Raw genomic sequence first — 24,764 nt, 5'->3', positions numbered from 1 at the left:
GAGAGTCTCGGCGCGGGGAAACGCTCTTCTGAGGACTGTCAGAATCGATCGCATTAAATAACTAAAAGTGGACCGGCGATAAAACACTACACAGGAAATGAATCGGCTTCAGGTTGGTGAGAGCGGCTCCGCTTCATCACACCACCACGCCGCTTACTAATTCCCCATAACACCAGTGTGTGGAGTGTTTTAGTCCCCACGTCCCCGCGTCCCCGCTCCTCAGTCCTCACCTGGAGTGACGGTGTCCCGTGTTAATCAGCTCACGGGGAAATAACTGAAATGTTCTTAGTTTGGAACGAGACTTCGTGGCAATTACAAGAGAAAAAAATCTTTAATCAAGCGGAATTTACAAGAGCTAATGCTAATTGTAGCGCACGGACAGGGCGCTAATCTGCAGCGCAGGGATTGTCCGTGCACTCTGTTGTGGGATGGAGCGAAAGCGGATGCTGTAATAAATATAATCCCACCAGGGGCCTAACGGCTACCACAACATTTACTATTCCACAGCCAATGAGGGAGGTGGAGGACCTGCCACACACCGCTCGCTTCCTCACGCTGTAGCACTGATTAGCTCTGACCGCTTCGCACCGCGCGCTTCCTTCCTGCGCACTTTATTAATACGTAATGTGAACCTGAATAAATAATGAGAACGGCTTCAAGGACGCACAATATTAGTGAAACTCGCTATCTCTGGGAGGGAGCTGTGTGTCGTCTGCACATTTAACAGCTTCATATACAGTAACACACACACACACACACACACACACACAGTGGCATGCTCGAGAGCTAGCTGCTTTAGTCTTTAAAGCAAAACGCAAACAAAACCCGCTTTTCCAGAGCCTGCATCAGTAGAGTTGACACACGGCTGCTTATTTCAGACTCAACGTGTAGATTAAACACCATCTGCTGATGTATAAATGGATCTTAATCTACTTTTGAGATGATTAGAGAGTGCATTTGTTTTGCAGCTGCTCTGACAGTCTGTTCTGGATGCAGAGGATGGAGTGCACTACAGAGGGCACTACAGGCTGAGGCCTTCAGGGAGGGGCTTCTCATGCAGATTTAAAACCTGTCGAGGCTCGAGGTGTGAAGGTTCCGTGTTTTACACTTTCCCTGCGCTCCGGAAATGCATCACGAACAGAGTCGGTGACATCAATCCAAAAGTTACAGTAATAATAATAATAATAATAATAATAATAATAATGTCGGGAAAGTTCCAGGTTCCAGATACACACTTTAGCACTTTATTCTGATTATTAAAATCATCTGCGTAGGTTAGGACTGCACAGTGTTTAAGACGTTTTTCCCGAGTGTCCGGGGAATTTTTAGTGTCTAAAGACCACCTGCTTTAACCGGCACATCCTGCTGAGCTACAACAGTTACGTAATGACGCTGTGAGATAACACATCGCGGTTATGAAATTAGAATTTGTGCTAAAAAAGCAGTTTCAGTCAGAATTACATTTTACTTTGAACCCTACGGTATGTGTGTAACATGTGTGAGTTCTGAATGGTGCCCAAGTCAGTTGTTCTGAATTTCCTGTACTGAAATCCTCAGGACACTCGATCAGATCCAGAGTCCGGTGTGAACTTTAATACTTCTATAAAAGGTTACAGTAAAACACATTTCTGCATTAAAATTATAAGCAGCCTCCATGAGAATGCAGTGCATACGGTACGATCGCAGAACATAACGGTGAAATATTTGTAACTGTTACAAATAAAAAAAATACATTTACAATCTTTCCTGTGAAAAGATCAATGGTTGGTGTAAACGCTGGTTGGTGATGGAGCCAAAGCCGCGTCTGTTTGGGTTTTGGGCTTCAAGATGTCTGAAAGATTTCTATGAAAAAACAGGAACTACGGAGCGGGTGGTTTATAGACTCTTCTGAACTTTCATCAGGTGCTACAGTATTTTAGCCCAGATCCTACTTGCCTTGGCCCGGAGGTCAGATCCTCACCACAGATAACCTCTCGACATTTCACTTAACATAGAAATCGTCGCAGCTACAGTACAGTATCTCAGTCTCTAGAAGTCTAATTAACTAATTAAACAAAACCTTAATTAGATTTGAGGAGAAATTTAACTGATACAAATCTATAAATATAAGGAAGTTTGCATTAAACAACGAGTGTCCAGGATCCTCCACACGTTTCTGCAACTTTGTTAGATGTTTTAGGAAGAGATTGTTGGTGGGTTTATTCTCTCCGTGAAAGGTTTTACTAAATATTATGCGCAGGATGTAGGAGGTTTTATAACGTTTAACACTTTTAATACAACATTTTAATTTGGTTAATTAATAAGAAAAAGAAACTTTTATAGAGAAACTTTCACTTCAATAATTTTATCATAAAAATTACTCCAACAGATACGCCATGTTTCTAAATAAGACTTGTCTTTATATGTGTGTGTGTGTGTGTGTGTGTGTGTGTGTTTACTACCAGAACATAAAATCCAACATGGTGTGCTGTGGTTCCGTCACGCTGTACTTAACGCTGCTCCTCACTTGCACTGATGTCACTCAGAATCGAGCGTAACTAAGGCACACCTCTGTTTAAGATAAGCCTCGCCCCCCCTGTGTGTAACTCACGTACTCCAGAGCTCCATCTGAGCTCCAGGTCCTGAGCTCTGTGATTTCAGAAATAAATTATCTGCTCTGTTTTATTACAAAAGTGTGAAACGGAGGTTGTATTTTAATAATGTGTATTCGAAGAAAAAAAAAGGACCTAAATTCTGTGAGGCATAAACACAAGGTCGTGAAACTCACAAATCAGTAATGCAGGAGTTACTCATCAAGCTCTCACAGTGAAGGAAGCAGATCTAAATATACACAGCAACAACAGGCAAGAGGTGGCACTCATTAGTTGTCATGGAAACAGGAAATGAAATAAAGGATACACTGACCGTTTAAGGAAAGTCAAATCTTTATGTCTGTTTTTTTCACAACCCAAAATTAGGGCTGTGACCAAACACCAGACTGAACCCATGACAAACTGGACTCAGGGTCAAGGACGACAGCACTAGGGGCAGTGATAGTGGTGTTACTAAAAAAAACTTTCTAATTCAGCATGACAGACAGAATGCAACGGAACTTCCAAATAGTGAAGCAAAAACCGCAGAGTGCTCAAGTAACAGGTCCAGAAGGTTCCCCGTTTCAGACACCCAGCATTACAAACCCTGGTACATTTTTCTTGTCCTGCAAATTCCAGCTTCCAACTATTTTCTTTGCTTTAAGCATTTGCCCTGAAAGTGATAGTTGTCAAAAGAAGAATGTGTGTGTGTGTAGGCTGGTACCCCTGCTGATGGAACAAGCATATACAGCAATGGATAAGGAAACATCTACCATGACTTACAGAGGCCAACCACCAGCATTTCTGGCAGAGCAAAGTGCCACCAGCATCGCTGCAAGTAGAGACTTAACATGCAGATGCTATTTGTCCTCCTGCCTGAGGTAAGAACTTGGGTGCAAGAACAGGAGCACATGGATGGGATCAAAGGGAGACTGGTAGTATTGTTTTCCTCATTTGAAAATTTAATTTCATGAAATCTAATACTGATTGCGCTGCACAGACCTGAATTCATTGAGTTCATTTTTACCAATGCACTCTATTTATGGTAGATGTGACCATTAAGGTGTATAATGTTTTGTTTTGATTAAAAATTGTGCTTATAGTGTCTTCATCTACGGCTTTAGAAGAGATATGGTTGTATTGATAGATCCTTTAAAACATCCAAGGCTACTGGGCCTAATACTATGATGAATGACTTGTCATGTGATTACTAAGGCCCGAGTAAAAAGCTGGGATACAACCTCTGGCCAATACAGTATGTTTGTATTCTGGTGTAAAGAGCCAGGAAAAACCTATGGGCAATGTTGACTAGCTAAACATCTTGGGATCTTGCTCCTGACCATCAGTGCATTGGTAAAGATGTTCTAGGAACTCCTCAAGAAACAATTACAGACCAAAGCACCAACTTCAGATCACAGCTCCATCAGCAGTTGTGATCCCCAGCCGCTGATGGAGCTGTGATGTAAGGTTGCCATCAATTTCAGCTCATACCACCCTGAGTAAAACACTTCTACCAGATATTGAAGAACATGTTGCCTACATATAGCTAAGCTATAGGGAAGGGATGGGACAAATGGCTGCCCTGTTCAAGGGCTCTGGGACCTGCTGCAGAAATGCTAAGAGACTTCAATGTCCTAGACATTTAGAAATGGGGTAATGCATACTGGTACATTCTAGAGATGAGGAATCAGAGAAGAACCAAAAAAGAACGAGCAGCATGCACAAAAACTATTGTTCATCCAGCACGCTTGGAAGCAAGAGTGTAATACTTGATACAAAACCTCGGCTCACGAACACCCCAGGGTACTCCCCACCAGCCACTAATCCACCGAACACCAACCCCCTCCCCACCAGCCACTAACCCACCGAACATTACCCCCCTCCCCATCAGCCACTAATCCACCAAAAACTAACCCCCTTCCCACCAGCCGCTTACCCACCGAACATTACCCCCCTCCCCACCAGCCGCTAACCCCCTCCCCACCGAACATTACCCCCCTCCCCACCAGCCACTAATCCACCGAACACTAACCCCCTCCCCACCGAACACTAACCCCCTCCCCACCGAACACTAACCCCCTCCCCGCCAGCCACTAACCCCCTCCCCACCGAACACTAACCCCCTCCCCACCAAACACTAACCCCCTCCCCACCGAACACTAACCCCCACCCCACCGACCACTAACCCCCTCCCCACCGAACACTAACCCCCTCCCCACCGAACACTAACCCCCTCCCCACCGAACACTAACCCCCTCCCCACCGAACACTAACCCCCTGCCCACCGAACACTAACCCCCTCCCCACCGAACACTAACCCTCTCCCCACCGAACACTAACCCCCTCCCCACCGAACACTAACCCCCTCCCCACCGAACACTAACCCCCTCCCCACCGAACACTAACCCCCTCCCCACCAGCCACTAACCCTCTCCCCACCGAACACTAACCCCCTCCCCACCGAACACTAACCCCCTCCCCACCGAACACTAACCCCCTCCCCACCGAACACTAACCCCCTCCCCACCAAACCCTAACCCCCTCCCCACCGAACACTAACCCCCTCCCCACCGAACAATAACCCCCTCCCCACCGAACACTAACCCCCTCCCCACCAAACCCTAACCCCCTCCCCACTAAACACACCCATTTTCCTCTCCTCCATTCCATTACATCAGTGAGTCTCCCTAATAAAGGTGTGTGAATAGAACATGGCAAAATATACTGTGCGCTCCATCCTGGACAGTTTATATTTATATTTAGTGCTATATTATTTTTGTATAATTAGGGCTTTTACCTACTTTGTGATATAAAAAAAAAATCTATGAAAAAGTTAAACATAGTTCATAGTGATGGAAATGGATTCAATTTACATGTATTTATATGAAAAACGCTAATGAATCGGTCTACCACCAAATTGAGTTAAGACCAGAACATAGGAACGGATTAAGTTCGTGAACCAAGGTTCCACTGTTTAAGGCCGCATGAGGATAAATAAGGACAAGGATTTTGGGACGGAGTTGGAGTATTGTGAGTGAAGTGAATAGTTACAGCGTTTTGTGTTTTTTCCCCGTGGTCTGTTTGGTTTGCTGTATAGTCCTTGTATCTTTCCTTTATAAGTGTATTTTTTTTCTTCCCTTTGCTACTCATATATTTTTAGCACAATAAACCACCTTTGCACTAAAGTCCTATTGTGTCTGAGCGATCTGTTATTTGACAGAACCCAAAAGAAGGACTGAGGCTAAACTCTATCTATCTATCTATCTATCTATCTATCTATCTATCTATCTATCTATCTATCTATCTTACCTTCGATTACACAGTGCACCACTGTATAATAAATTATTAACAAAACTTAAAATCTGTTATTTCACTAAATCACATCCATTATTCTTAAAGACATATTGTCAATGGGGGAAAAACCCTCTAAGCTAATAGATTTAGTTAAATTTGCATTCTGGAGTCCCTTTGCTTCTCTTTGCATTAGTTATTTATGAATCCACCTGTGAACAATTTGCTCAGTTTCAGTGCAGATGTTTGTCAATAAAAATAATTTATTTGTATAAAAAACCAAGCCCTGTCAAGGCTTCAGTCTGTTAGGGAGCGTAAAGACTGAACTCTGGAGTGATGGAAAAAGGTCATGTGACCTGACGAGTCCAGACTGATCCTATTCCAGAGTGATGGGCGTGTCAGGGTGAGAAGGGAAGGACATGAAGCGATGCTCCCATCATGCATAGTGCCATTTTGCCGGGCAGTGTACTTGGACAGAAATAGGAGTTTTTATTCCTTTAAAATATCCCATGTGACTGTTTCTCATCACAAATGCAGCCAAATTAAATAATTACAAACTGGTTTGTTTGTTTTTTTCCAGAAATCAATGTTAGTTCATAATAATATTTATTTATAATCAAGCACTCCCTACTCTAACAATCTGAAAGTCTCCACGGCAGTCTCTGTGAAAACTGATCTGCTGTGCAAGAAATGATTCTCCAGCTAAGAAAATGGCACCAGCAATCATTTTTACATCTAACATGTACAAGGCACATCGGTGCACCATTATCCTGCACAGAGCGCTGTGAAGAGAATACACAATCTCAGGCTTGTTTCTTCCTGTGCAGCCACTTAAAGTGTGCATGTGTGTGTGTGTGCGTGTGTGTGTGTGTGTGTGAGATGTTTTTATTTATTTTTTGGCCATATGTTCAGCATCAAACAGAGACATTACTAAGTGTCATTACTGACAGTCAGATGGGTAAAGAGTCATAGTATATCATTTAAGGACAAATGTGTGATTTAATGGGCTTTTTGTAAGGAATAACGGCCCGAGACGTCACCGCAGATCAAACATTATCCACTACATATTCACAGAGAAAAGGACATTTCACATGTCTTTTGTGGGAATTGATGTGTTTTCATATTTCTTAATAATGGCACGGGAGATCTGATGTCATTCCACTGGAGCGCACACTGTAGGATATCCTTTACAATAATATACCTTTTATTCTGATATCTGAGCTTTTAATCTGCCGTGAAATTGAAGGCGTACTGTAGCACTACTTTATACAGAGACTATTTTTTTAACTGACTTCAAAAAAAAGAACAGAGATCAATACAGGGGTTAGAACACACACATACACAAACAAGATATATTATTTAACTAGATAATTACAACTGAAGATGTTACATTCACACATTATTATTATTGTTATTAGTTTTATAATAAAACAGCTCTTTGATAAGAAATTGCATGCACTCGACACGAGAGTTTATGCTCCTGGATAGGAGAGGGAAATCAAATCTCCAGGAAGGAAGGTACAAGGTTTGCTCTTACCTCATTCACGAAGACCCAGTGGCTGTCTTTGGAGGCCAGGTTTGTCTCTACGGCCTGAGGATGGAGAAAAGAGAGAGCGAGGTGATGAGTCCAGACTGAGATTACAAACATGTGTTTAGAGACAGACACCAGATCACTGGGTGAGATCGAACCCGCTCTCAGGATGGGTTTCTGGGTTGATCTAAATGAACAACACAACGTTATACCACTTCAGGGCGTATATACTGTAGTGTCAGCCTCGTCACATGTTCACGTCACTGATTAGTCATTTATTATGCCTTATTTATTATATATTGTATTCTCTCATTATATACAGTAAGCTAAGCAGGTGAAAAAGGAAAAGTAGCTGTTGTGAAATCTGGATTAATGAAGAGCGTACGATCAGTTACAGCAGAGTAATGGATTAACCTGACGGCAGAGGCGTCTCGAAATATTAGTGTAATGATGTCTAATGTAAGAAGAGAGAACGAGGTGCCACTGAAGACCATCTGGAGGAGTTAACCAGGCTGAGGACCGAGCGCCGGGCTCTCGTCCACACTCGCACGTGCAGCTCTTCTCCTTGCATGCGTTTCCTCTGCGTTTCTGCAACTGATGTTCTGCTGATTCGTTCCTTTATTCCAGTAGACGTGTAAACACTGCACAGGAAGGTTAAGTGTACGCTTGTCCTGCAAGTCTTCCCACAGATAGTTCACACCAGAAACTACTCGAGTCAAGACCTTCAGTTCAGTTCCTCTTCGCTCCATGCACAGACTTCAGCTCACACGTGGTGCTGCCCGGGTTTATACTTTATACTCTTTATGTTTATCTCCATTAAAACACACACTGTCCATCCAGGTTCTACACAACATGTAGCTGCATGGGAAGGTGCTTAATTTCTTATTAACCAGGAGTTACAACATCACCATATAGACTTTTCAGATTAAACAGATCAACTCACACAGAGTCGGGCAAAAACTCATCTACTTTATGGATGTGTGTGTGAATAAAGTCTTTAGCTTACATACGGATAATCATGGTTTAAAACAGAGCAGAATCATTGCAAACTCTTCAGAATGTGTGTTGCTTTCATTCTTTGGTGCAAAACCACACTGTTAAAGTGAACACAATCGTGTGTATGTGAACACATATTCAATTTCATTCATTTCTTTTATTTATAAAGTACAAACACTGCGAGCAGAGCGGCTCTACAGGAATCCTGATGTAGACATCGATCCCTAACAAACCATTCAGAGGAACCAGACTGCTACAGAACACTTACCTGTAATTAAATAGCATGTGATCAGTTAGAACACGACGTTACTGATATTTATCACACAGTCTGTCTCAGCAAGATCTTATCATCAGGACTGCTTATTGTATGAACACCAGTTTGTTTTCCTCGATCAAACACAGCGTTCTGTTCTTTTGCAGCAAACATCAGTGTGACTAAAGTACACCTGCACCTGATCACCTGCACCCGAGCACCTGCACCTGCACCAGTTTACCTGCACCAGATCACCTGCACCAGATCACCTGCACCTGACTTACTTCACCGGATCACCTGCACTGACCTGTTCAGTTCCAGGAGTCAAATGATCAAATAAAATAAACCCAATACACACAAGCTGTCACCCTCACGCTGATGTTAAATTCAGTACATTTTTCTCATTTTGCATCAAGTAATTCATTCTTTGGTCCATGTAACCGATTCCAAAGCTTGGGAGTCGACTCTTACTCTTAAATGGTCTGAATCAGTGGGTCGACTCCAGCATCAAACATGTGACATACATTTAAAATATAAACATTGACAAAATTTAATGTTTAACATTTTTAAATACTTAGTGGGCCATTTAAGCGGTGAAGTGGATACTTTGACTCTAAGAAGAAAAGTAAAGACAAATACATCCTGAAATCCCAGAACGTAAACACACGACCTTATAAGAAACAAACTCGCCTCTACTTGTGATATTTTTATACAAAATTTTGTTTTTGAATTAAATAGTTGTTATTGTATTAATATTTCTCCTGGTTGCTGTAAAAATTCTGAATGAGTTATTTTGGAAACTCAATAAGAAACATCTTTAGCGTCAGGACTCAGCATTTCGTCAGTAGCTCCGTTAATGTAATGGCTGTAAGAACGCTGCTCTAGTTTGCCTCCTTGTCATTTATTTTATTTTATTTCAATTCTAAGGATTTTAATTTGTTGCACCAGATTAGACGCTGCCTCCTGTCCGTGAGCCGTATGTTTCACACCTATTGTTTTTTTATAGAGTGTTAGTTTCCTGTAGGCTTTTAATTATTTGAAGGCAGCAATCTTTCTGTGGAATGAACTGGAGGTTAGAAGTGTAGCACACGAGGGAATGAACTCCAGGCTGTGATTTTCTCCCGGAGCGGAGTTAATCTCAGAGCCAGTGAAAGGCCGGGCAGTCTCTGAGCCGAGCTCATGGGGTTCTGCAATTTGGGCTGAGTGGAGGTCGGGCCCGTGTCACTGTAAGGCTGTGATTTCTGGAATGACAGGCTCAGGTGACACCGAGGGGGCCGGGGAGGGATTAAAGCACCGCGGATCAGCCAGGAAATCCGACAGCCATTAAGCAGCCCTTGGGGTGATGCGAGGGATGCGACCCCGCCCGTCCCCGGGACCTGGCTGTTGTAAGAGACGGGTCAATCCGCACAGAGCTGCGTGGTTCCTCTCTCCGGCACCGTATTAAAGCACAGGGACGTCCGGTCTCAGGACTTACACTTTAAACAGCGGGTCGAGGGACGCAGGAAATGATGCAGGACAAATATTAAAATCAGGCCATTAAAATGTCCAGCGTAGCTCGAGGGGTTTCACATTCACATTATGAGGGAAAAAAACACAGAGAGAGAGAGAACAGGCTGGAAAATAATTACACACTTTCCTCTGTGTTACTGACACTGGTGGGGAAAATGCAGATGGCTAGCTCTCTCTCTCTCTCTCTCTCTCACACTCTTCCTTTCTTCCCTCTCTCTCCCTCCCCATCTCTTTCTCTCCCTCTCGCCCCCTCTCTCTCCCTTTCCATCCCTCTCTCTCTCTTTATCTCTCTCTCCCTCCCTCCCTCTCTCTTCCTCTCTCCCTCTCCATCCCTCTCTCTCCCTTTCCATCCCTCTCTCTCTCTTTATCTCTCCCTCCCTCCCTCCCTCTCCATCCCTCTCTCTCTCTTTATCTCTCTCTCCCTCCCTCCCTCTCCATCCCTCTCTCTCTCTCCATCCCTCTCTCTTCCTCTTTCTCTCTCTCTCGTGTTAAATGTTAAATGAGTGGGTAAGTGCTCATTTGCACACTGATTTCTAAATTCCACATAAATTTCACATCTGAACATTAGATTCCTAAAACATAAAAAAAAGGTTTCAAAAAAAGAATTTGTGTGAAAGTGTGATGAAATATAATAATCAACTTAAATAAACACACAGCATGTAAAAAACGTGTAATAGGTTACCAGTAAAGTGTGTAGAAAAACGTGTGTAAACTTCGTACGTGAATAGTCCGATTCCATTTCACTGTAAGAGACGTTGGCGGTCAGCGTAAGAGCTGAAATCGATCGCCGCTGATCCGAGACGCTCCTTTATCACGCGGCGACACTAACTGAGCCTTAATCAATCACATTACTGGGCACTTAGAGCCAGATTTATTAATTCTGGAAAATCTATGATGTATTGGAGTTGTGTTCTGGTTAGGGAGAAAAATCAATTAGCAGGAATTGGTAAATGATCTGCCAGTGCTGCGGCTGGACCTCCGAACCCAACACCCCTGGTGCGTTCCTCACCGCGCGGAAGTGACCGCCTGAGATGGCGCTCCTGGGTCTGCTGCAATGGGCTGCTTTTTACCGTAACGTCTCATACGGTATGTGCGCATTATTGTTCAATTTTATCATAGTTTTCCTAAATAAACATTTCATTTATATTTTTGAAAGGAGATTTCAGTGTCAGCGCTAAAAGTGTTATAAGAGAAACGTTATTCTCTCAAACACAAAGGTTTAATTTACCATCAGACTTTTTATTCTTTAAATTAATCCGTCTGGACACTGAGTGAAGGCGAAAGAGTCAGGATGGAAATGTCAGAGTTATTAATACGTGTGTGTGTGTGTGTGTGTGTGTGTGTGTGTGTGAGAGAGATAGTGATGAAAAATAGAAAGAAAAAGAAACTTTAAATGAGAAATTAATGGATTTTTATATTCCTAAAAATAAAGGTGAGAAATGATTGGTCACAGTGATAATAAAAAAGCCATCAATTTTTTTTTATTTCCTATAAAACCTTTTGATTGATGCATCGGTGAGTTATGCCATGATATAATTTAATTTCACAGAATGTAGAAATTAATAAATGGCTTTACATGATTATTTAGCAGACTCCAGGAGCAGCACAGTTTTTACTATTATTAGTATTTAAATAACAGTTATACAACTGTGTAATCTAAACCTTAAATCACAAATGAAAATAAAAAAAAAGTCTTTAATTCTTACACTAGACTAAAGAGTTTAGCGATTAGCTCGTGTTCCTGGTGTAACAGTGTGTGTTTGTGGTGTGTGTTTACTGCGCAGTGTTGGTTAGAGTCTGCACCTGTCATGTCCGACACTCATAATGAAGAACAGTTCATAAACCTGATTCGACATATTTTCACATTGTTTGCAGTGTAATTTTTAAATATTTATGATTTTATTTAAATTTTTATGAAATTTGTGATATTGCTTTTATAGCGATAAATGGAAAGCTAGTGCACTATGTAGGGTGTACAATCCCTTGTTCCACACTCCAAGTAGTGCCCTTGATCAGGGGTTAGAGAGAGATGTGGGATTCAGCCTCGTGTTAGACACTAGTTAGCTTTGTAACTGTAAATAAAACTGAATAAAGAGCGACTTAGAAGTGATTAGTGCAGAGACGGCGTGTTGTTTAAGACGCCATAACGTTATCAGATGTGTGTTCTTACTGAAAGTGCTTCTGTGACTGGGTGTGAATGTGGGTTTAGTCAGACAGCTGCTCTCTCCTCAGTACTGCGGACCGTACAGACCTACTCTCACCCACGCTGAGACACACAGTTAGTGTCATTAACCACTGGACAACACCTGGGACACGCCCACCCATACACAGAGTCACACCTCACAGTGCTGTTACTGTCTGTTACTGTCGTGAAATGCCCGTCACCCAATGAGATCACTCACTCAGATCTACTGTAACTGGTGTATAATAGAACATTAGAGGAGAGGAGACACTGCACAAAATGTCAAATCTGTGCGCGCGGGATTGTGGCTTGAATATAATGTCGTAAAAGAGGGCTTCTTTTAAGAGACTAAAAAAACAAAGCATGATTTCTGAAAAGCATTAATTAAAATGCAATTTTTACGGACATAAAAAAATATATTCTGACTTGAATAAAGCGGCTCACATTAATACAGCGAATACAGCGTGCTGTCGCGTTGTAAAAGTCAGTGTTTATTTAGCGAGTGGCCCGTATATCTGTGTTTGTTGCATTTCTGGGGGGGTATGTCGGTATTTTAATTAATAAATCTGCTCATATCTGCACATCAGGTTTTGATCGAATCGCTATCTTTTGTAAAGTGAAAGTGCGCGTCGCGGGTTCACTCACACCGATGAGCAGCTTTATTTTAGTCATAAATTCATAATCACATTCCAGCCATTATTTTCAGGCATCATGATCAAATAATGATAAAATAATGATAAAATAATGATTCAATACTGAACACAAACAGCAAAAAAGCATGATGATTACTATCATATAGTATATATATATATATATTCTGCATATAAAAATATTTACTTAAATATATTAAACCATTTATGTTTCTTCATTCATGTCTTCTAATGGTGCTCAATGTCGACAAATTTTTATGTTTAAACGCCAATATGTTGTTTTTGATATTCACGAATCAGGACATTCGCATACAGTATTTAACACTATCAGATAGCCTACTACCAGAAATTTAAATTAATTTTAAGACAATGTCTTTCATTGTCCCTGCTAAGACATTTCACAAGTCATGTACAGTAACAAACTTTTTATTATAAATTTTAAACCACGACTTATAAAGTCCTTCCATGCGCCCTCTAGGGGATATTCTGTGAAGTACAAGACATTTATTTAAATTCTAAAATGGTGCTTGCGGGATTTAGTGGCACTCCGCGGGATGAATTGCGGCCTTCCGCGGGAAAAAACACGCCTTCTTAATTGACACATTTGAAAAAAGTTTCCCCTTGTTCCATGAGTCACTACATCATTAAAACTTAACCAACATGTTATTGATACTAAGATTCAAACCTAAATAAGCAGAAACACAACTGCAGGCTGATTTATCACTCGTGCCAAACCTGTGGGAGGTGGAGTTATAGCATTTTGCTAAATCACACAACATTCACACTTTATGACCAAAACTAATTTGACACAATGTTTTGGCATCTCTGCTTTTTAACACTCTTGTAACTTAAAGAAATTACACACAACATATTCTCTAGCAGTTTGTAATACTTTGACTACTATCAAAAAAGTTGTCTTTATTCTTAAATCTGTCAAAATCTTTTTATGGAGTCAGAAAGCCGATGCGCAGAGCACTTTGCATCCTGCTGCGCTCCCTCTGAAGAGGTCATGTGAGTCACTGTGATTTCTTGAGCTTTTGGGGGGTCAGGACACAGCCGTCTCCATGAGCTGTGATGGGGTCGGACACGAGGAGGAAGGAGAAGGAGGCCAGAACAAAGAAGAGGATTCTTTCCGAATAAATAAATAAAAATCTAAGAAACATTGGAATGAGTTCAAGAAATCAAACCTCCTGTTTCATTCCATGTGCAGCACCATCAACGTCTAAGCGTTCTTTTTCCATTTCATTTGAATTCTTATGAATAACAACGTGTCGTGTGGGAACTCTCTACACTCCCGTGCTGTGGACATACAAGGTCGATGGCTTGTGATATCTCGGGTTTAAAATGCTGACTAGTTGGTAATGTTTAACGTGTTAGCTCAGTTGAAACCGCGCTGAGATTCTGCACGTTTATCCGGGTTCACAAGAGGTCAATGCAAGCTGCCACACTTGTGCAACGATCCAATCATTGACAAATTACCCTGACACGATCACCAGAAAAAAAAGGTACCTTTCCTCCATTTTGCCTTAATGCTAGCACATTAGCGACCTCATGAGACATATCGCATGATGGCTGTTTGGTTTGGAGGTGTGTGAAGCTATCTCCCATCACTTAGTCACACATGAGTCAGTTGTCACGGCCTCGGGGAATGATGGGACTAAAAGGCTGTTTAGTTCTGTTTAACTGCACACTGAGACGATATGGCTGCCGATCAGTGGATGAAACTCCTCGGGGAGCGACGCTGTCAGGATCGGGATCAGTGCCAGGTCTGTCGCTTAGCAAAGCTCTACAGTTAGTTTAACTTAGGAGACTTGTGTTGTGTTGTGTTGTGTTGTGTTGTGTTGGTGTTGTGTTGGTGTTGGTGTGTTGTGTTGGGGTTGTGTTGGTGTGTTGTTTTGGTGTGTTGGTGTTGTGTTGTATTGGTGTTGTGTTGGTGTTCTATTGGTGTTGTGTTTGTGTGTTGTGATGGTTTTGTGTTGGTGTGTTGTGTTGTGTTGGTGTTGTGTTGGTGTGTTGTTTTGGTGTGTTGGTGTTGTTGTGTTGGTGGTGTGTTGTGTTGGTGATGTGTTGGTGTGGTGTGTTGGTGTTCTTTTGGTGTTGTGTTGTGTTGGTGTTGTGTTTGTGTGTTGTGTTGGTTTTGTGTTGGTGTGTTGTGTTGGGGGGTGTTGTGTTGGTGTTGTGTTGTGTTTGTGTGTTGTGTTGGTGTGTTGTGTTGGTGTTGTGTTGGTGTGTTGTTTTGGTGTGTTGGTGTTGTTGTGTTGGTGGTGTGTTGTGTTAGTGTTGTTGTATTGGTGTTATTTTGGTGTGTTGTGTTGGTGTGTTGTGTTGGTGTCTTGTTTTGGTGTGTTGTGTTAGTGTTGTGTTGGTGTGTTGTGTTGGTGTTGTGTTGGTGTTGTGTTGGTGTTGTGTTGGTGTTGTGTTGGTGTGTTGTGTTGGTGTTGTTTTGGTGTGTTGTGTTGGTGTTGTGTTGTTGTATTGGTGTTGTGTTGGTGTGTTGTGTTGGTGTTGTGTTGGTGTGTTGTTTTGGTGTGTTGGTGTTGTTGTGTTGGTGGTGTGTTGTGTTGGTGATGTGTTGGTGTGGTGTGTTGGTGTTCTTTTGGTGTTGTGTTGTGTTGGTGTTGTGTTTGTGTGTTGTGTTGGTTTTGTGTTGGTGTGTTGTGTTGGGGGGTGTTGTGTTGGTGTTGTGTTGTGTTTGTGTGTTGTGTTGGTGTGTTGTGTTGGTGTTGTGTTGGTGTTGTGTTGGTGTGTTGTTTTGGTGTGTTGGTGTTGTTGTGTTGGTGGTGTGTTGTGTTGGTGTTGTGTTGGTGTCTTGTTTTGGTGTGTTGTGTTAGTGTTGTTGTATTGGTGTTATTTTGGTGTGTTGTGTTGGTGTTGTGTTGGTGTTGTGTTGGTGTGTTGTGTTGGTGTTGTGTTGGTGTGTTGTGTTGGTGTTGTGTTGGTGTTGTTTTGGTGTGTTGTGTTGGTGTTGTGTTGATTACTGTCTGTGTGTAGTTTATCAGAGAGTACATAGAAGTATGGAGGAAGTGACTAAGTCGTCCTGTGAACAACACGAGTCCTGTAGAGTCTGCACTGCCCAAGAACTTCTCGAGTTTCCTCAGGTGGTTTTGATCATCAGACACACAAAGCTTTTAAATACTGTAGCTGAGCCAAGTGTCCACGAGAGCAGGAATACCTTATCTTAGGGAGACGTCTCGCTCAGCAGCGCTACCCCGGCCGCATATCAGCATTAATTTATTTATGATTTTATTACAAACTAAACACCTTAACATTAACCAGTGGCACAGTGACATCCGAGCGGTTTTTAAATGGAAATGATATTTGAATCCTCAAGGCCGATCCTACAGCATATTGGTGCGATGGTTCTCCAAGTTCTCCGCCCACAGCTTCAGTTTTTACCTTCATTAGTCCCATCTGTTTACTGTTTGACACAAACATGCAAGAAAATCTAATAAGCATGGTTACTTTTCTTAAATTTGTAAATTATTATTGTTTTTTATAAATAATTTAATATTATAACTGTGTGATTTGCCTTCCCTCAATCATGTAGCAAGTGTTTGTGATCAGACAGCAATGAAACAGCCCGAGAGAGAGAGAGAGAGAGAGAGAGAGACTCTTTTGCTTTGTATTAAGTGAGTACTTCGGTACTTTTACTCGAGTAGAAATGTAAAGGAATGACTTTGTTTTCTTTAGTAGTGTTTTACCTGCAGTATCTCTGCTTTTACTTAAATGCAGGACTTGTGGACTCTGTCTGGAAGCAGACGGCGTCTCTGGGGAAATAAACCTACCTAGCATGGTTAGCACTAATCCTAAAATTTGTGCAGGTTTCATTTATTTTTTTGAAAACAAACATAAAACTTCTTTACCAGGGAGTTATCATTCTCAGTGATTTTCTTTTGTTAGATTCCAGTCAAGTGTGAACAAAAGTAAAGACGCGCTCTCTGTAAACACCTCTCTTAAAGCCGTATTGATCTGACTATACGAATCTTTTCGAAAGGCAGATGTAACCACAACACACCTTTTCAAGTAGAAAATCCAATCAAATGTGTAAATGTAAAAGGAGCAGAACTCTTTCTTTTTTGCGATAAACTTGAGATTACTGGCCTTCAGAAGCAGCTTTTAGACCCAACAGCAGATGCGGAAGGACTGGTTCGAAGCGAAAGAGAATTTTCTGAAGCCCGTAATGCTGACCGTATAATAGACTCTGATGATGGAGGAATATGAAATGGGGACAGCGTCATTACCAGGCCAGACCGCGTACACGTTCACACAATGAAGCGCATTGTACTGCAGCACAGTGCCGCTGAAAGATAAGCGAGCATAAAGGCGTGTTAGCCTTTAGCGCCGAGCTGCACTGCGTTTGTGTTTTTATGACTAATGGACCTGGCTCTGCGACCGCTCGCTTTACTGTCTACAGGAGTGACGGTCTGAGCTCGCCGAGTGCTTAAATACACCGCAGCGTGATTTCATCAGCTTTCTTTAACGACACGTTTATTCACATAAATTCTGATTAATGTGGGTTAATTTGAGATTTTAAAACGTTAGAATTAACATGACAATGCTATACCGTGAAACAAAAACTACGCTGTTGGAGGGCCGCGAGGGGCCGGAACTGCTTGGATTCACCTGGGCATCGATGCTTCACCAGGGAGTCAGGAATTGCTAAGAATGTAGCTTTCACTAAACACTTTTTTTTTATAAACTAAAGTCCTTTTTGCACGGGATCAGTATTACCTGGGGACACCTACAGTAGTCATTTGTAATAATTGCAGAGGCTGTCTGTGATCTTAACCCCATGCAAATCAGACATGTCTATCTAGGACATGAATGACCTACAGTACAGTATTTCGGCCTGAACAGAGGTCCTGTGATAACATCGGCCCCGCGTGAATCAGCACGTCTGGGACTTGGCCAGGATTCGGCGGGGTCGTATATCAGTTTTTCAGGGTTTTAGTTTCCTGCGTGCCATTTTATCTATCTCCTGTCAGGAATGGAGGCTTCGTTGGAGCGCTTTATAGGGATTTTGGCTGCTGGGTCACGTCGCTATACATCGTACAACAATACAATGTGCACAAGGAGAAAAATCACAAATAGGGCTTTGTTTGTATGAAATGTAATATTATTATTAACATATCATATAAATATAAAAGTAATATATAATATGTAAGTTAAGAGTAACGTAATATTTATTTGCATGAAAAACAAGCTTCGCTTATCCCGCGCGAATGCCCCAAACGAAACCCGCATGTGAGGGGTAATTTCTAAATCACAGGAGCTCCTCAGGTGATACTAATCCTGTGCGAGCAGGACATTACATAAGCCTGAGATTTACTTAATTATATACAAATGAGATATAACGCTCCAAAGAAGCGACAGAATGAACAAATCGTCTCGAACGATGTCTGCGGCTCATCCTACAGTGCCTGAGGTGCGACGGTTATACAATATCGCGCTCACAACTTTAGTTCCAGGTTACAGTTTAAAAACATATGAAAGGAAGAGGCTACTACTGTACCGAGTGATAGAACGGTCTGGTTTCTCCTCCTCACACATCAACTTTATGAATATTGAAGTGTTAATCCTTCAGTCAATAGGTGTACTGTATGTATAATTACTGTAATTACATTAAACCTATTCCACAGATCTCTCTCCTTATATACAATCTATTGGAGAGCTGTTCTGGCTCCAGCAGGAGTGCTTCTCACACGCTTTCATGCCTACAAGAACCCGACTGCTCTTACGCTCGCTTTCTCGTCTAATTGGTTTCTGTCTCTGTGGAGCGATGGAGAGTTTATTGAAGCAGCTCTTACTGAAGTCTGATAATCACACAGGAGTACTGATTGAGCTGAAATGCCTTGAAAAGTATTATTTGCACCTTTTCCATAATCTTTTATCTTTTAATGTCAGGTGACCAAAATCATCAAGTTAGTCGCAGCGCTGAAACGTTGACCCGCGGGTCTAATGTTTCAGAATTACAGATAAACCCAACGTAAACGTGACTCTGATAGATCGCGCCCGTAGTCCAGCTCACGGTTCTTCAGTGCGTTCCTCTGTGTCACACTCCGAGGTGCAGGAGGAAGTGCTCACGGTTCTCGTAGTCAAAGTCAAGTTGCAGATCTGCCTGCTGTGAGATTCCTCTCTTTTTCACACTGGATGAATAAAGTACTCAATTTAATTATTCCCAGGCATGAGCACAGGCTTTTTCGCAATTATTTTATGGATGCATCCTCCAGACGATTAGACGTGCTGTCTGTGATAAACTGCTCTCATAAATTCTTCAATAAAAGACTTCAGCGCTCAGCAGAATATCAAGAACCTAATTTATGCTCAGTAGAGTTCTGAAATGTTTCTGTTAAATCTCACGTGTGTTTCCCGTCTGTTTGCTACACGATGTAGCTGTAGTATGTGCAGTATAATATAATATAATATAATATAATATAATATAATATAATATAATATAATATAATATAATATAATATAATATAATATAACATGAGTCAGTAATGAAGCCGAGTTATTGTTACCACCGAGCAGTTAATTATTTTTTAATACCAGAAAAACAGCGCCCCCAAGTGTTCAATTTAACTTATAAGAGAGCCATTTGTCATGTGTTTTGTAAATTAAAGACGTCATAATATAGCATTAAATCTTGTGGAACATCTTTGAGACGACCTCGTTCCTGTTTCCACGTACGCATCGCACTGCAAACTTCTCTGTCCTGAAGATTTCGGAGATTAAACTTACAGCTTTCCCTCCGACACTGGAGACTCCTTCCATGAATGTTACACAAACAAACATCTCATACGGCACCACACTCGTCTACTGATAACGTTTCAGAGCAAGCGCATTCCCTTCAGAGCTGTTCTTATATACAATCAATCAACACATTCTGGACCAATCAGATTCCAGGATGTAATGCGTGGCTTTACATGCGTTAAGGACTGCAACTGAATTCCGAAGCATGTGTAATAAAATGTCAAACCCAAGCCACCACACACACACACACACACACACACACACACACACACACACACACACACATGCCTGTACACACTACTCAGCATTCTGCGTTCAGTTCCTTGCCAGAATTCTACCTCTAGTTTTACACATGACTTTATACTGAAGGTGATTCATACAGAACTTTACAGCTTTCAACTTGTCGCTTGTTGGAGTTCCTTCCCTTTCATCTGGGGGGAAAAAATGTGCCACTTCAGTACGAGAAAGAAGTTCAGCCGAGTGCAGGAGCTGCTCCAAAGATTAAATTCTCCCCCTGGAAGCCATTAAAGAAGTGTTGACCTGAAAGCCGCGTCTGGACATTTTATAAACTATAAAAGCGCAGAGGGAAAGGAGACACGAGAGAGAGAGAGAGAGAGAGAGAGAACATGCATTCCATTGAGTTCTCGGCCACAGGAGAGGTGTTAAAGCTGGGAGATGAACAGAGTGACGGAGGTGAGATAAACACAAAGATATAGATATGAAACCTGACCTCAATTATAGTATGCAGATAGAGGAGACCTCACCCAGCCCGTATTGGGTGGGGGAGGGGTAATGTAGTTGGGGATTCAGGCGTCTTACATTGTAAACTTCATCCACTGGCAGAAACGTAGAGCAGAAAGAGAAAGAGAGAGAGAGAGAGAGAGAGAGAGAGCGCTCAGATTCAGCATCAGGAATTTTCCCTCTTCCTGTTTCTTATGAAATGATGGTCCTGAGCTCAGGCTGGTCAGAACAGAGACTCACGTTAACAGCATCTGAAAAGCGAAAGTGATGAGATGCTGCCGAAGACACTGAACATCTTCCCTATTTTAATCTGTTCACGCACACACACTACAGAAACGATCCCGTGTCAGAGTGAGCGTCCTGCGCTGCTGTCAGAGCTGCTGTTCTAGAGAATTAATCAACGCCTTCCGACCAATCAGAGCCCAGCATCACTGTGCCTTTACACGCATTAACTGATGAAACTGCAACTGTGTGGCAAAGCATATGGACTGAAATGCTAAATCTTAATTAGCTATGTGATTAAAGACAATCTCCGACAGCTGTCGGGCGTTTCGTGCGTCCACGCGTCCGCTGAGAAATGTTTTATTCTTAAAGATCCTCAGTAATCCAGGTTCACGTCGCGCCCGCTGTCGTACCCGTGCAGAAGGCCCGATCGCCTCCACACCAAATGAATCGTGCATAAAACTTTTAATCTCTTTTCTTCTCGAGGATAATCATTCACACAGATAAATACCAACACGCTTCGGCACAGCGACTCATTACGGCATTTCTGTGTACCTTGTTCCAGAAAGCCGAATCCATCCCTGCTTCAGACTTCCATTACCCGAGCAGGCTGGGCTTATTATTAAGACTGAAGCCTGTATGATTGAATATAATGGGCCATTGATCCTCCGCCAACAAAGGATGTGTGTGTGTGTGTGTGTGTGTGTGTGTGTGTGTGTGTGTGTGTGAGTGAAGAAAAAGCTAAACAATTTCTCTGCTTTTTCTTTTCTCTTGGAAGAGCTGGAGCAAACAACAGCATGCGGCAGGTTAGCGCGAGCGGCATACTGATGCGAGGAACGATTCTGAATTCTGCACTCGCACCCTGACACGTCGATTCAGAAAACCTTCCGATATAACTACCTTTTTTTAGACATCCACCTCTTGTTTTTTGGTCGTTTCATATTTTTTCACGTCCCCTCGCTCAGGCTTCTGCTCGAACCGCTGGCACTTTATGTGGGAAAAAGTCTGCAGTTTCAATTTGCATGTACAAACAGCTTGTTGTGATGTTCTATTAAAAAGGTGCGAGGTAAATCAAAATGCTTCTTAGTACACAGACGGCTCTCTGACTCTCCCCCCTTCTCTCTCTCTCTCAACCCCTCTGGGGTCTCATTACTGGAGTAATATATCTGTCTTTCACATCTCTCTCCCTCTCGTTCTCTCTCGCTCGTGTTCTCCGGTTCTGCCATGTCAGTCTGCCTGGTGACCCACCGAGACGAGCTCAGATCCTCAACACACCTGAGAGAGAGAGCTGAATACTAATTTCACACTTAATCTTGTTGTAATGACACACGTGTAACTAAGCTGAGGCCGGACCGGAGGTCCTGTTTGATCCACTACACTATTAGCATGAATGTGCTACATGCTACACACATGAATGTCAGCTCTCCCAGCTTTCTCACTGGACATCCAATTCTCATTATCTCCCCATCATTGACGCGTAAGAGCTCAGGTGGTGCGTGTCTGAGGTGTGGTCATGACCTGGTGATAAAGCTCGCGATACAGCGGCGCTGGGTTTATTTCCTGTCACAGGGTGAGGAACTGAACACCAGATAATGACCTTTGGAATGCATTGGGATCTCTCGGGATGAGCTGGAATCCATCCGTGGCTCTGGGTGGAGAAGGTCCCTGGATTACTGCTGGTGCAGCTTCCTCCTCTTACATTCGAACTCATCTACTCTTCTTTAATGAACAGAACTCATTAGACCACTGGTGGTGCTCTACCAAGGCTTAGAAATGAGGTTCCACTGCAGGGTTGCTGGGATTCCTTCATCCTAAATCTGACACAGACATTTGATTGTCTGAATTATGGGGAGAATTGATAGAGAAGTTCTGGACTGACCTTCTCAGAATGGTGTCTTGATTAGCATTTGACGTCAAATCTCTAAACATATAATTTCCTCTGCAACAGATCTGAAGACAAGATGATGCCTCAGCTTAGTAGGAGATACAGGCCCTGCCCTCACTCCTAGGTTCTGCTGGAGAGGAGGCAATCCTTAAGAAAACACAAAGAGAGAAGTCGTCTGGAAGAAGAACTCTCCCATGCGAGAGATCTTCCGACTCACTGAAGGGGAAAAGGACGTTCAATGTCAAAGGTGTCCTTACTTCTGATAGTGTCCCTCCGTACCGCCCGTATGGAGGTAACCTTCACAAATCTGTGAGTTTTGTGGGCTAATTATAGCTAACATGTGTCTGTGGTGTGTTAGCGAAGCAGCTAATTATTACCTTTCATCTAACCACGCATTTCTGCCTGCTGCTTGATGCCTGAGAAAAGATGAACATGCGTTACTCCTACATTACGTCCAAGACCAACAGCATGGAAGCCTACAAACGCCTGCTGGTGGAGCACAAGCTAGTTCCAGGCACCATGATGGTATCACGTGATTGATTAGTCTATGTTCTGCTAAAAAAAACACACAAGGGACCTGAGTATGAATTTAACCATATAGGTCTTTTCTAATTCTAATAAAAACGACAGTTGGAGATCTGCATTTAGAGATTAAATCTGATTAAATCTCGTTAAATCTGAAAAGCACAGTGTGGGATTTATTTTATGCCTCCATTTAATATGTCCTTTCAGCATGTAGGTGTAGAATTACTTTTCATTTCTGTATTTAAGGTTTTTTGTGTTCCTAATTGTGCAGAAAAGTTAGAGTTGTTTCTCCACCGACTATTTTCGTAGACATTTTATTAGTTATTAGAGTATTACAGTATGAAGACATGTGCAAATTGTGATAATTGTATAACAAAGGCATGTAGACACAGCTGGATAATTATAAACCTAAACACTCCTGCAGTTTAATATTAACTCACCAGCAGCAGGTTTTATCGCTGATCGTGTTAGCGCAACGCGTCCCGTCCAGAGAGGGTTTGCGGTAGTGGTGTGTTGTTGTGTTTGTATCTCGTATCAGTGATGTCGCACAGTGTCGTCTGTCTACATGTCTCACTTGGGTCGTTCATGTTCAGTACATGTTGGGATCAGATCCAAAAATATATATTTAATTTATGAAAAGGATATTACTGCTTTCCAAAAGAATCTCTTTCTATTTACACCCCAGTCTCAGGGTGAAATCTGTAGAAACTTTAATAAAGAAGAAGGATTTAATTGGATTTCATATGAAAAATGCTATTCAGAAGTTAGAAATAAGAGTGAGTAGGAAATGGCCATCGGGAGCTGAACATGTCACTCGAGCTCACTCCGCGATTAGGGCTGAGAAAAGCATCAGGTTCGCCGTTGATGCTGTCGAGTCAAACGGATTAGACAGAATGACGCGCGCTGGGGAAACATGATTAAAGCTTCTATTTTAGATCACTTTTTTTCTCCAGTAGGATGATTAATACGGCTAGCTTATGTCTCAAGCAGCGCTTTGACGTGAAAAATGGCACAATTAGCAACTTGTGAATAAGAGAGGGAACCCCGAGCCAGCACCCGAGGGACGCTCGCCTCCAGGTCAGGACAGATTCGTCACGCTCTGCCTTCCAGGTCTGTTCCTTAAAGGCAGAAACACAAACTCATCCTCAGAAAGCGTTGAGATTCATAATCAAAATTCAGAGACGAAGCGAAGCCTGCTTTTTTGGCCACAGAGGACTTTTTTGTCATTTTGCTTTTCCTCCTTTATGCAAAATGTGTAATATGAGCAGAAGAACAAAAACGAAAAATGTCAAACACACACTCCCTCCTGCTTCCTGTTTAGTGGATCATTGAACATCAATACGCACTGAATAACTAAACAAGTGAATATGTTCAGGGAGAAGATGTGCATCGTCCCAACACCCGCTGGAAAACACATCAGACACATCACGCCGCTCAGGTTCTGGTCTGTATAACTCTGTACTTCACTCCTCTGTCCCGGAAAATAAAGTTACAGCTTCACCGCTGACTGTTCCAGATCGCTCTGACACTGGAGACTCCTTCCCTAAATGTTAAATAAGTGTGTCCTGGGATGATATTCATGCACATTAAACATATTTTGACCTCGAGAAAAGCCGTTAAAGTCATGTGTCATGTTTTCTTTCTCCATATCTTAAT

General features: G+C 42.2%; 1 protein-coding gene across 2 annotated transcripts in view; it reads right to left on the bottom strand.

Annotated features, from left to right (window-relative positions):
* LOC128541351 (glutamate receptor ionotropic, delta-1-like) overlaps window positions 1-24,764 on the bottom strand; it is a 299,238-nt gene that overhangs the window by 42,058 nt on the left and 232,416 nt on the right. For both annotated transcript variants that reach the window (XM_053511727.1, XM_053511728.1), the window contains exon 5: window positions 7,399-7,452. In XM_053511727.1, coding sequence (XP_053367702.1) covers window positions 7,399-7,452 — 54 coding nt within the window. The remainder of the gene's footprint in view (window positions 1-7,398; window positions 7,453-24,764) is intronic.

This window comes from Clarias gariepinus, chromosome 14 (genome assembly GCF_024256425.1).
Source record: "Clarias gariepinus isolate MV-2021 ecotype Netherlands chromosome 14, CGAR_prim_01v2, whole genome shotgun sequence".
Classification (NCBI taxonomy): Eukaryota; Metazoa; Chordata; class Actinopteri; order Siluriformes; family Clariidae; genus Clarias; species Clarias gariepinus.
Note: the sequence above shows the minus strand (reverse complement) of the source record. Positions and strands in the feature narration are given on the sequence as shown.